We start from the raw sequence: 13,150 nt of genomic DNA on the forward strand, positions 1-13,150 counted from the left end.
ATAGAGAAATAAATACACGTGCAGAATAGAACAAATGGCCGGGAAATTTAAGTTACTTCAGGATTCTGAAAATTCGAGTACTGGAGATTCGAGATATTGAGATTCGAAAGTGTGTGTATGTATGTATGTATGTATGTACATATAATAAAATATAAAATATATTTTTTTTCAGATATCCTTACTATATTGCTCAGCTGTACAAGAAGAATATAGGTCTGTTAACATGGCTCAGATACACAATTTGGATCCCATTGTATCCACTTGGTGGTTTGTGTGAAGGTGTGATTATTTTAAGGTTAGTTGATTATTTTGTTGGATATAAAAAAATCATTCAAGTATATTCTGTGCTATTTATGTCAGAGATCATATTTCTATGAAGGCTATTTTTAATGGAAAGTGGAAGTTCCCAGTAAGGAAAATAGATTTTTCACACCAATGGAGCATGTCACTACATATTATTGGTTAATTCCTTTTCTTATGACGTTCTGCATGCACTAGCTACTTTCCCACATGCTTTAATGCTTATTGAAGAATTCGTCGTAGCATGGGATAAGTTTGTTGACCCTAGTCATAAAAGTCGGCTGTCCACAGAGTAAACCAATTCTGAATCACTGTTTTCACTTCATTTAATTTAATAGAGAAATGTACACTCAAGTTTGAGCATTAAATACATTTCACATTTCAGTCTTTGCTATAGTCTGTAATTGTCCTGGTTCTTTTTGTGCAAGTTATGATGTGGTATCTACTACACTTCTGTCCACACAATGTGCACTTACAATCTTCGCCTGGCTCATGGAACTTCTGGTTTACACATATCATGTGGTGAAACCCATGTATGGAGAGTCGTGTTATTACGTGGCGCTGTGTGTTGCACTCTCTAGTCCATATATCGCCCGTCATTGCTGGTGAGGTGTAGAAGTCTAGGTCAATTTCGCTTTTCTTCCTTTCCCTGATGTTTACTAGTGCCCTGCTTGCTTCCGTTGATTGTAGGTAGAATTGTGATCATATGTATTCTATGAAATACGTCTCCCACATCATTTCGTATACCATCCGGATGGTGCTGTCTTTCCAACTCGGGTAATCCTCTTCATAAACATTGCTTTTATTCTTTCTATTCTCATCAGCTCTCCGATCTTTTCTGAAGGTCATTTGTACTGTCTTTTCTTCATTTATCTGTAGGCTGTTTTCCTCCGCCCAGGTCTCTAGTCTGTGGACTGCCCTTTGCACCTCCTCTTTTTCTTTCGCTCTGATCAGCATGTCATCTGCGTATAGGATCAGCTCTGCTTTTGATTCTTCCTCTACTATGCGGTTCACATCTGCTGTATAAATGTTGAAAAGTGTGGGACTCATGGGATCCCCGTGCATAACTTCATTGTCAGTGTGAAAACGTTTGCCACTGAGGAACTTTTTCAGATGCAGCGAGAGGTGGTAGTCTCTAAGTGCTGTTCAAATGCAAACACTCATCCAGTCTCTTGGCCCACTCCCTGTCCCTGCAGCCCTGACCATACGACTAGTGACTACCATCTCTTTTTGCATGTGAAGAAGTTCCTAGGCGACAAGCGTTCTCACACTGATGACGAAGTGAATAATGGTTCAGAAAGGGTCCGCATTGTCAGTGACTTCTATGATGAGGGTCATCAGAACATTGCCCCACACTGTGACAAATGTTTCAATAGGGATGAAATTATGCAGAAATGTAGCTGAAATTATTTAGATTGGAATAAAAAGGAATTAACCTATAATATGTAGTGGTTCGTATTTTATTGACAAACAGTCTCTAATTAAAGAATAGCCCTCATATTTCAATCTGAAACCAAACCAAACCCTATGGTGCAACAGCCCCAAAGGGCCTTGGCCTACCAAGTGACCACTGCTCATCCTGAAGGCCTGCAGATTACGAGGTGATGTGTGGTCAGCACGACAAGTATTCTTGGCCGTTATTCTTGTTTTTCTAGACTGGGGCCATTATCTCGTAATTGGATAGCTCCTCAGTTGTAATCACATTGGCTGAGTGAACCACGAATCAGCCCTCAGATCCAGGTAAAAATTCCTGACCTGGCCAGGAGTCGAACCCTGGGCCTCCGGGTAAGAGGCAGGCACGCTACCCGTATACTGCGAGGCTGGCTTGTTTTAATCTTAGCCTTCATCCAATTATGATTTCTTATTGTTTGAAGTAGAAAATGTGGAAGGGCACTTATTTAAAGGTTTGTTGGAGGTGTGTTAGAATTAATGATTCTGATTAATGCTTATTAATTTTATATACTGGTAATAACATATTTTAATCCCTATCACATACATACTTGCCAATAAAATCATCTTATTACTTTTTTCAGAAACATTCCATACTTTGAAGAGACTCAGAGATTTACTGTTACACTTCCTAACTCTTGGAATTTTGCATTTCATTTTCCTTCTTTATTAAGGATATACCTACTCATCTTGTTTATTCCAGGTGAGTTATAAGTTCTTTAAATTAAAAAGTGGCATATCATAAAATACATTTGTAAGTCATGAATTTGAATTACTCAGCTACATGGAATCACAAATTTTTCATGATCTGATTACCAAAAAGGTCTGTTAATTAATTTTATGAACTCATTTTTATTTTATGATTGCCTCAAAGGATTATGTAAGCATCATATATGTGTTGCATATTGTGTACTAGTTGTAGTACCCGTCGTTGATGGGACAATCATATAGTGTAGAATGTACTATACAAAGTTATCTAACTCCTCAGCTACTTTCCGCCAATATTCAGGCCAGTAGCAGCGATTGTGAATTAGAAGTAGGGGGGGCAAAAAATGTAAAGACAACAAAGTACCCAAGTTTGTGGGATATTACAAGTTATCCATTTCATGACCGTATCGATGTTTAATCAAGAAGTATAAATAACCACCTAATCGATACTTTATTAATGCCTCAGGCAAAATTGAATAAAATTAAAACTTACAGTGAATAAAATTAAAACTTACAGGACATGTTTCGACCACTTAGTGGTCCTCTTCAGCTGTATAAATAAAGAACTGAAAAGAAAAACATTATGACAATAAGCACAAATAAAAGTTCTTTGGAGACTCCTTTGATAAAAATGGAGGTCATCAGAATAGGTCATCTTGCCTCTTGTTCTTGTTTGGAAAAGATGTTTATTCTGCGCTGTCTAGAGGGTCTGTCTTTGAGCGCGACCTGGTGAAGTAACGATGTGATACAGTTTGACAGTTCATGGAAAGCTCTGGAGAGAAGGGAAGTAGAGTTTTATCGTCATCTAAAATAACGTGTGAGGGAGGAGGGAGATTGGGCTGTGCTTCTGCGATGTCGTGTTTGATTATATCTCTTGATCGTCTAGTCTGTTTCATGTCTACCCATTCTAAGTATTTGCTAATATTCTCATATAAGATGTTTTTATGCTCGTTGTTTTCATTGAGATTCTCTTCACCGTTTTCCAATTTATCAAGAACGATGTGGATGTTTTCCAGGTTGTTCATAAGATTACCTTTATTAATCATACATATAATTTGAAGGTCCTGTTTTATATTGGTGAATTTGTGGTTGGACTCTTTCATATGGGATCCCATGGCAAAGAATCTTTTGTATCTTTCAGCATTGACGTGTTCTTGATATCTAATTGAGAAGTTCCTTCCAGATTGTCCCACGTAAGTTTTTTTTACATTGAGCACAAGTCAGCTTATAAATACCCGATTCCTGGAATTCGTCACCTTTAAGTTTATTAGCTTTATTATGACTAAAGAATCTATGTTTCGTGTTGTTGTTTGTAGAGAAGGCTACCTTGGTATTGTGTTTCTTGAATAAGTTGGTGATTTCGTAAATCTTCGTGTTATTAAAGGTGAATTTTACATATCCTTTTTCTTTTTCTGAATGCTGTTTAAGTTTAATTTGTTGTTGGTATTTGCATTTAGTGATGATTTTATTGATGAATTTCAAACTGAAACCATTATGTAGAGCCTGTTGACGAATGAAAGAAAGTTCCTTTTTTCTGTCTGTTTCTGTTAGCGGAATTTCAAAGGCTCTGTTGACGAAACTATAATAAGCTGATTTCTTTTGCGAGATGCGATGTAAAGAATCACTTTTGATTGTAGTTGGGATAAAAGTGGGTTTCCTGTATATTTTAAATTGGAAATGGTTGTCTTTACGAATTGTTTGGATATCCAGAAAATTGAGTATGCCTTTCTCTTCTTCAGCTGTAAATTTTATGTTTGGGTCTAAATTATTCAAAGTATTAAGGATACTGTGACTATCTTTTATTTCCTTGTTAATTATGGCATAGGTATCATCAACATATCGAAGCCAGAGATCGAGTCCTTTAATGTGACCTACTATCTGAGTGTGTTCCAAAAAGTCGAGGTAAATGTTAGCTAAAATTCCAGAAGCCGGCGCTCCCATTGGAAGTCCATCTTGCTGATATATTTTATTATTAAAAGAGAAGAAATTGTGGTTCAAAACGAATTCCAAGATAGTAATGAAGTTTTCTATTTCAGGTATACTGATACGTTTGTGAATTAATAAATTCGTCTTTATAATCTCAATGGTGTTCTTAATAGGAATGTTCGTGTACATGTCCTTGATGTCGAAGGAACTTGTTACATGAGATGAAGTTAACTTGAAATCTTTAATAGCAATGCAGAACTCTTTGGAGTTTTTTAACGAAGATTTGGTATAAAATACGTAGTTATGAATTAAGAACCTATGAATAAATTGGGATATTTTGTATGTGGGGCTTCTCCGAAAATTAATTATAGGTCTCATAGGTGCATCCTTTTTATGTAATTTAGGCATAGCTCTTGCTTTAGGAAGTCCTGGATTCATATTAATGAGTTTTTGGATATCTTGGTCGTTAAAAAGGAAGGAGCTTTGCTTCAGTATCCCTTTCAAATTCTTTTGAATTTTTAGGGTGGGGTCTTTCTCAATTTCCTTAAATTTTGTTGTTAGTGAAAAAAGTTTGTTTTATTGATGTATTCGGTTTCATTTAATATTACTACTGTTCCACCTTTATCAGCTTTCGTTATCACTACATCACTTTGTCTAATTTTACGCTGAAGATCCTTCTCGATTTTAGTGTTTGTGGAATTGGTTAGTAACCCTCTAATTATGGAGGGAACTTTTTTCTTTGCTTCGTACCGTACGTCATTCTGAATGTCGACTGGAAGGGTTTGTATGGCTGTCTCTGTTTCTGCTAAAGTTTGTATTAATATTTGTCTGTTATCGAAACTATGCCAATTGTGATTAGGCCCTTTGCTTAATAATTGTAATTCTTGTTCTGTAAACGTCGTGTTCGACAAGTTCATGACGAGGGGTGGGAATTCTTCACAATTAAAAGAAGATTTAGGTTGATGCTTATTTAGATTTGTTGGGGGATTGTTTTTTAGGTTTTCTAACTTCTTATTCAAAGTTGTACGTTTCTTGTTTATTAGAATTTCAACTTTATCTCTGCCGTATTTTTGTACAGAATCCCATTCTAGCGGAACTAAGTTACTAGAAGCAGAAAGGTGCGCTAGGTAAAGCTCCCGGTTGAGGAAAGATTTCTTCCTATACATAAATTTAATTTCTCGTTTAAGCCATATGCGGTTAACTGTTCTTTGTGTAGAAATTTGGAAAACTGAGCGTATGTTGTTTCTTTGTGCCCCTTTTAAGAATTTAGGAATTAGATTATTATTTAGATATTCTTTAAGGAAATATATATCTGTGCTTACTTTTGCAAGTTTCATCTTCAGATTAAGATAGATGTTCGTAATGTTTCCTGCTTGGTTAGCATTCGTATTACAAGTTGTCCATTTCATGACCGTATCGATGTTTAATCAAGAAGTAAGTATAAATAACCACCTAATCGATACTTTATTAATGCCTCAGGCAAAATTGAATAAAATTAAAACTTACAGTGAATAAAATTAAAACTTACAGGACATGTTTCGACCACTTAGTGATCCTCTTCAGCTGTATAAATAAAGAACTGAAAAGAAAAACATTATGACAATAAGCACAAATAAAAGTTCTTTGGAGACTCCTTTGATAAAAATGGAGGTCATCAGAATAGGTCATCTTGCCTCTTGTTCTTGTTTGGAAAAGATGTTTATTCTGCGCTGTCTAGAGGGTCTGTCTTTGAGCGCGACCTACTTCCCTTCTCTCCAGAGCATTCCATGAACTGTCAAACTGTATCACATCATTACTTCACCAGGTCGCGCTCAAAGACAGACCCTCTAGACAGCGCAGAATAAACATCTTTTCCAAACAAGAACGAGAGGCAAGATGACCTCCATTTTTATCAAAGGAGTCCCAAAGAACTTTTATTTGTGCTTATTGTCATAATGTTTTTCTTTTCAGTTCTTTATTTATACAGCTGAAGAGGACCACTAAGTGGTCGAAACATGTCCTGTAAGTTTTAATTTTATTCACTGTAAGTTTTAATTTTATTCAATTTTGCCTGAGGCATTAATAAAGTATCGATTAGGTGGTTATTTATACTTACTTCTTTGTGGGATATAGCGGGAGGGGGTGTGTGTGTGTGTGTATACGTTATACATTAAAACTGGAAAAGAAAGCTACTAAATGGAATTTCGACAGAGAGGTAAAAATTCTCAGCCTAACAACTTAAACTGTGTTGATAATATTTATTTGAGATTTTGATTCAATACTATACAATAAAACTTTCACGGGAGGAACGATATTACACATGTATTACAATTAAATAGACATATGGTGTAATTATATAATTAAAAATCATTTAGTATTTGATTAAAAACTAAAAAAAAAACTAACAGACACTAAAGAGACTGCCAGACTAACGAATGTGTGCGTACCCTTCCTCACAGCACATAAAAAGTCTCCACTGGCGCTATACAATTCGGTTAACCGCGTGAACGACTTTGTTGCATATTTCCGCTAAGAATTTCATTATTAATTAATTAAAGTGAATAATGAGCTGATAAAACAACAGGGCTTGTACAAATTGCTTGTTTTAATAATTCCTATAATTCCTTATTTCATCCAACTAACATGGAATACAAATGCAATGTTTTCTCCACAAAGTAGGGGGGGGGGGCGACTGTCCCCCCTCGCCCCCCTAACCGCCACTACTGATTCAGGCAAGCTGTTTTACTCGGAATGCAGCAATAATCCCATCTGTCGGAGATGAGTGGCAGCAGAAGAGACAAATTACATCACAACAGTAGTCAATGTAATGTTATTGTTGATCAGTTTTATAAGCTTTCGTTATTGTAGGCCTTCACATAGAATTTTCTTCCGACTCTGGGATATTAAAGCACCTAATGTAAAGGAAGTCCTTCCTTCTTTTATTTATTTATTTATTTATTATGCCTTTGTAGGTGGCGAAGTTAGGGCTCTTGGCCCTCTCTTACACTTAGCCACTGTAGTAATACATCACTGAGAGCAGAGTTTGAGTACATATTATATAGTAAATAAAAACCTACACAAAAATACATTACACTTTTCTAACTCACATTCATTCGATCATTCATTCATTCCAGTCATACAAGTTAGTCAGCTGCATTCAGCAGGTAGTCTTGGCAAGCAGTCTTAATGAGGTGGACATTCTGACACTGACAGGCAGGGAATTCCAAAGTCTAGAACCGGCCACAACAAAGGAATTGTTGTACATAGAGGAGCGGTGAACAGGAATAGAGAGGGAGGAACCAGAGCGGGTATTACTGCTGTGAAAGGAGGACAAATACTTAAGCTGGGATGAAATGTATAGTGATCTGTCTTCAGAGAGCAGTCTGTATATCTGTATCAGTATGTGATTCGTTCGTCGTTTGTCAGGTTTCAGCCATGTAATAGTGTGATAGTATGGGGTGACATGTGTATCATAACTCAGACTGTATATGAATCTAAAGCAACAATTAAGCGCTCGCTGAAGTTTCAAAGTCTGCTCTTTTGTTGCGTCTACCAGAATGACGTCACAGTAGTCGAGGACGGGAAGCACTAGCGTTTGTATGAGTTTAATTCTCACATTACAAGGTAAAATATCGCTGTTTCTTGTCTTATTCTTCCTTTATAATTTTTCTAATTTTTTAATAATCATCTTCACAATTTCCCTTCTCGATACAAACCGATGGCCACGCGGTTTTACACCTTAACATAATTATGTCAAAAACCATTGCCAATTAACACTATTAAACAATATTTCCATGTTAGCAATGCTCAGCGTTGATATAGACTAAGCAACAAAAGTCTAAATTCATGAACTATATTATCATAGTAGGTATGGTAAAACTGTATAAGACAGAAATGATTGGAACTTGTATTCTCTATAACATTAGTTATGTAGTACTTTTCGATAGGACCAATAACATACAATTTTTTTAAAAAATTGTAAGCGCGTCCCGTAAACAACCATTTTATCCAGTGTGAATACAAATTATTTATAGTCTAGACTGTTGTACCTATTGCCAAACTTTACATACCAATTTTCATTGAATTCTGTTCACCCATTTTCTTGTGGTTCGGTGTTGGTATGGATTTACAACAAAAATAAAAATTCATGAATATCTCTGTTATCATAGCCGGTACGATAACAATGTATAAGACATAAATGATTAGAAATTTAATTCTATATAACTTATATAGTATTTATCGATATTTGAGAATTAAATTTTAGGCCTTCCCCTAAACTACCATTTCACTCTGCGTGAATAAAATTATTTATAGCCTAGATTGTAGTGCCTCATTCCCCAAATTTACATACCAATTTTTATTAAATTCTCTTCAGCCATTTTCTCGTGATGCTCATACATACATACTGTACCGGTACGTCACATACATACATACATACATACATACATACATATATACATACATAAATATATACATACATACAGAGGTGACAGAAAAATTAAAAAGTGCTTTTGCTTTATGTGGACATAAAAGATACAGAAATACCCTTCTTTTTAAATTCTGAGCAATCTACAGACAAAACCCTTTTATATTATTATATTATTATATTTTATTATATATATATACACAGGGTGTCCCACCCAACTCTGCGACCCCAAATATCTCTGAAATGAAACAAAATATGAAAATTCCAATTGGCCAGGAACATACCCATGTCAGGGGCTCACACAATGAGAAAGCACGCATAATTCACAAAGGCAAACAAATAACACCTCCAAAACCAAGTTGCGCTTTTTAAAATGTAACATGTATGTTTATTCTAGCAAAATGACAACTAGAGCTACAACTAGTGATAACATTTTTGGTTCCGCTTTTCTAAACACATTTACTAGTGGCCTATAGCCCTCAGAAACTTCATTGTTGTGCAGTACATCTGGCATGGAAAATGCACCCACAAATCACCAGTAGCGTCTTGTCCGATGAAACTGTATCACTTCAACAGATGTTCACAAGTGTCCTCCGTTTGCATCAATACACTTTTGGAACCTGGTAACAAGAGAGTGTTTCACGGATTGCAGTGTTTCTACAGATATTGCCACACACGCCGCAGTAATACAATGTTGCATATCCTCTACTGTCATTGGGGGCTCTTGATACGTTCTATCTTTCACTGTGCCCCAGAGAAAGAAGTCTAATGGCGTCAAGTCAAGTCTGTAGACCGAGGTGGCCCTCGCACAGGACCTCCCGGTCCTATCCACCTATTTGAAAACGTCGCATCCACAACATCTCTGGAAACTCGTGCAGAATGTGCGGGACATCCATCATGCTGGAACTATGTTGATAGACACTTTTCCAATCCCACATCCTCCATAAGGAGGGGTAGAGTGTGTTGCAGAAATGATGAATATCGCTGTCTGTTTAATGTTCCCTGATAAAAATAGGGACCTAAAATACGGTTACCAATGATACCGCACCAAACATTGACACTCCACTGTCATTGATGAGCAACATGGCGAATCCAGTGGGGATTTTGCTCGGACCAGTAGTGCATGTTCCTCAGATTCACATGACCATTATTTGTAAATGAAGCTTCGTCTGTAAACAACGTATTACCTAGGAATGCTGGAGTACTTTGCAACTGCTGAAGTGCAAAACGACAGAATACAATGCGGGATTCAAAGTCCGTCCCGTACAGTTCCTGGTGCAGTGAGATATGGAACGGATGAAACCGATGCCTTTGCGAAATTCTGCTCACACTACTGCGGCTTATTCCAGAACATTTATTATAACTCGACCTATTCAATACAGTACAAGATGTTAACGTATTAGTTAAACATCGTTAAAAATCGTTGAGACATGTTTTGCCCCTTCTGTGGGGCATCATCAGTCATATATAATACCTCAAAATTCTGCCAGACGTCTGGTTGGAAATGATAAAAATATGTTACCTGAGTGAATACATTAAAAAACATTTACAAGATCTTATCATTAACAAAATATCAAAATTAACTAAAAAATGCTACACTAGTGAACACGTTGGTGAATTTTCACTCAAAACAAGGCCGTCCTATTGTACAGTATCGACAATAATGGTAGTTAGTCTTATTTGGTGCTAAGTTCGAAGACAATTTAAAAATTTATGTACAATTGTTGAGAATGTCTCAACGATTTTTAACGATGTTTAACTAATACGTTAACATCTTGTACTGTATTGAATAGGTTGAGTTAAAATAAATTTCTTACATTATTATAAATTAACCCTCTACTGCATACTGTTGCCATTAGGCAACAAATAACTTTTCACCTGTATACATGGATAAATATTGTAGGCAGAGGTAGTTTTACGCCACAATCAATTAAACATATATTCCAGTGATGCCTTGTTTTTTTTTTACATAACTTAAGACAAAACAGCCCTACAACCAAAGATACTCCTTCCACCCCGTCAACATCCACGCGTACCAACCACCGTTTATTTTATGTGGGCCCTCCCCATCATATTACCACAGGCTTCAGGAGTACCTCTGGCTCAACCTCAAAGACATTACCGACCTACGGTCGTGCAAGTATACTTGCGCCCTGCAATACGTACCCATGGCCAGTAGGCAGTAATGTTCGGTCTTTGAATGTTAAAAGCTTAGCGTAAAATCGTGAAAAATCGTATATATATTCCAATATGGCAATCCACATCACATACGAGTGTTAAGCTATTAGGCCCAGTCACGAATTGCTGGTACATCTAAAACACTGAGCGTATGTTGAACAGTAAAGCTTGAAATTTTCTTCACCAAACGGAAACGAAAAATAATTCATGCAGTAGAGGGTTAAGATACTTTCAATACAGAAAAAATGTTTTCATTTCTTGTAATTATTCCAGAACCTCATGCAATCTGTCGGACACTCACCTGAGGATTGTGCGCTACAGCAGCTAGAACAGCAATTTCGTTTTCAGTGCCAGTCGCTGTCTTTGTACGTTGTCGCTTTGTGGTAGCCCAGCTTCCTGTTTCCCTGAGTTTCGTGCAGATGTTGGCAATGGTACGAGGCGAAGGACACCGTCGATCTGGGTAGCGTTCAGCGTACAATGCCACAGCTGCGGTTGCATTTCTGCGACATTCGCCGTAAATTAAAATAATATCCAGGTATTCTTCATTACCGAAGGCCGGCATATCGACTAGATGACGGCAATTGTTACACACCACACAAAAACACGGTTTAATGTGTCAATATGGAAAGCAATATCCGAAACGTACGTGAATTACGGTACAGTATGACAGCAGACCAGATCAGGAGACACTAGTACACTGAAGCTAGAACGTGCCGAGCTGATATCGATTCGTTTACAGCAGGCTACAGGCCAGTGCAAGCAACCCCTGCTCTGAGCACAGAAGTACATGCGTTGCAATACGTCAGAAATGCTGGCGCCATTGCCATCCCCTAACAGACACGTATTTCAGAACGTATGAGGTTTAGAAACGTGAAACCAAGTGTGTTATCACCAATTGCAGCTCTAGTTTTCATTTTGCTAGAACAAGCATACATGTCCCATTTAAAAAACTGCAACTTGGCGTTGGAAGTGCTACTTGTTCACCTTTATGGATTGTGCTCACCTTCTCATTGTGTGAGCCCCTGACATGGGTACGTTAATTCTATATAACTTATGTTATATAGTATTTGTCGATATTTGAGAATTAAATTTTAGGCCTTCCCCTAAACTACCATTTCACTCTGCATGAATAAAATTATTTATAGCCTAGATTGTAGTGCCTCATTCCCCAACTTCACATACCAAAGCCATTTTCTCATGATGCCCATACATGCATACTGTACGTCCATACATACATACATACATACATACATACATACATACATACAGAGGTGACGGAAAAATTAAAAAGTGTTTTTCGGAGATATTTGGGGTCGCAGAGTTGGGTGGGACACTCGGTATATATACGAAGGCTGATCGACAAAGACTGAGACTGATTTTTTTCTGTAGCTTCTGTGATAAGTTTCCTATCTGTAATATGAATATTTGGAAAGAGAAGGTTTTTATGTATAATGTCTTTAGGTGGCAGCACTCTCATATCAGTAGGTTGGTAGTAATGCTCTATTTTGTAGACGCTACGTGCATTTCGCATACCACACAATGGAGGTGATGCGAGAGGAGCAGTACAGCGCAATCAAATTCTGTTTTTGTTTAAACCATACAGTCACTGAAACTTACGAAAAGCTGAAGCATCATTATGATCATGAAGGAGAACAAGCCAGCACAGTGTGGAGATCGCCAGAAAAGGCAAAAGGTGTTCCATCTCCAGAGAAAGTGATGGTGATCACATTTTTTGACTGTAATGGAATGATTTACCAGCATGCAGTTCCCCCTCACACTACTGTTACTACATGTTAGTATTGGCTGCATTGAGGAAGCACATTGCAAAGAAACGACCAGAGTTTTCTCGGACTGGGTGGCGACTTCATCATGACAGTCGCAAATCAAGTCGTGCAGTTTCTGGCCCGATTCAACATTACCAGTGTACCACATCCACCTTATAGCCCTGATCTTGCACCTGTGATTTTTTAAATTCTCATCACTAAAGGTAAAGCTTAGGAGCATTCGATTTGAGAACTCTGAAGTAGTGCTCAAGAAAAGTGAGGCGATTCTCAAGGACCTGACAAAGAATGGTCTGCAGCATGTGTTTAAGGACTGACAGAGACACTATAAAAAGTGCGTTGAAGTAGAAGGGGATTACTTTGAAAAAGATCATGTAAACCTTGAAATGGAGTAATAAACATC

At 37.2% G+C, this 13,150-nt stretch overlaps 1 protein-coding gene across 3 annotated transcripts in view; it reads left to right on the forward strand.

The window, feature by feature from the left end:
* Positions 1-13,150, forward strand: part of Hacd2 (3-hydroxyacyl-CoA dehydratase 2) — a 332,961-nt gene that overhangs the window by 260,901 nt on the left and 58,910 nt on the right. For all 3 annotated transcript variants that reach the window (XM_067152070.2, XM_067152072.2, XM_067152071.2), the window contains exons 9-10: positions 173-295; positions 2,334-2,452. In XM_067152070.2, coding sequence (XP_067008171.2) covers positions 173-295; positions 2,334-2,452 — 242 coding nt within the window. The remainder of the gene's footprint in view (positions 1-172; positions 296-2,333; positions 2,453-13,150) is intronic.

The sequence above is a fragment of the Anabrus simplex genome, chromosome 1, assembly GCF_040414725.1.
Source record: "Anabrus simplex isolate iqAnaSimp1 chromosome 1, ASM4041472v1, whole genome shotgun sequence".
Classification (NCBI taxonomy): Eukaryota; Metazoa; Arthropoda; class Insecta; order Orthoptera; family Tettigoniidae; genus Anabrus; species Anabrus simplex.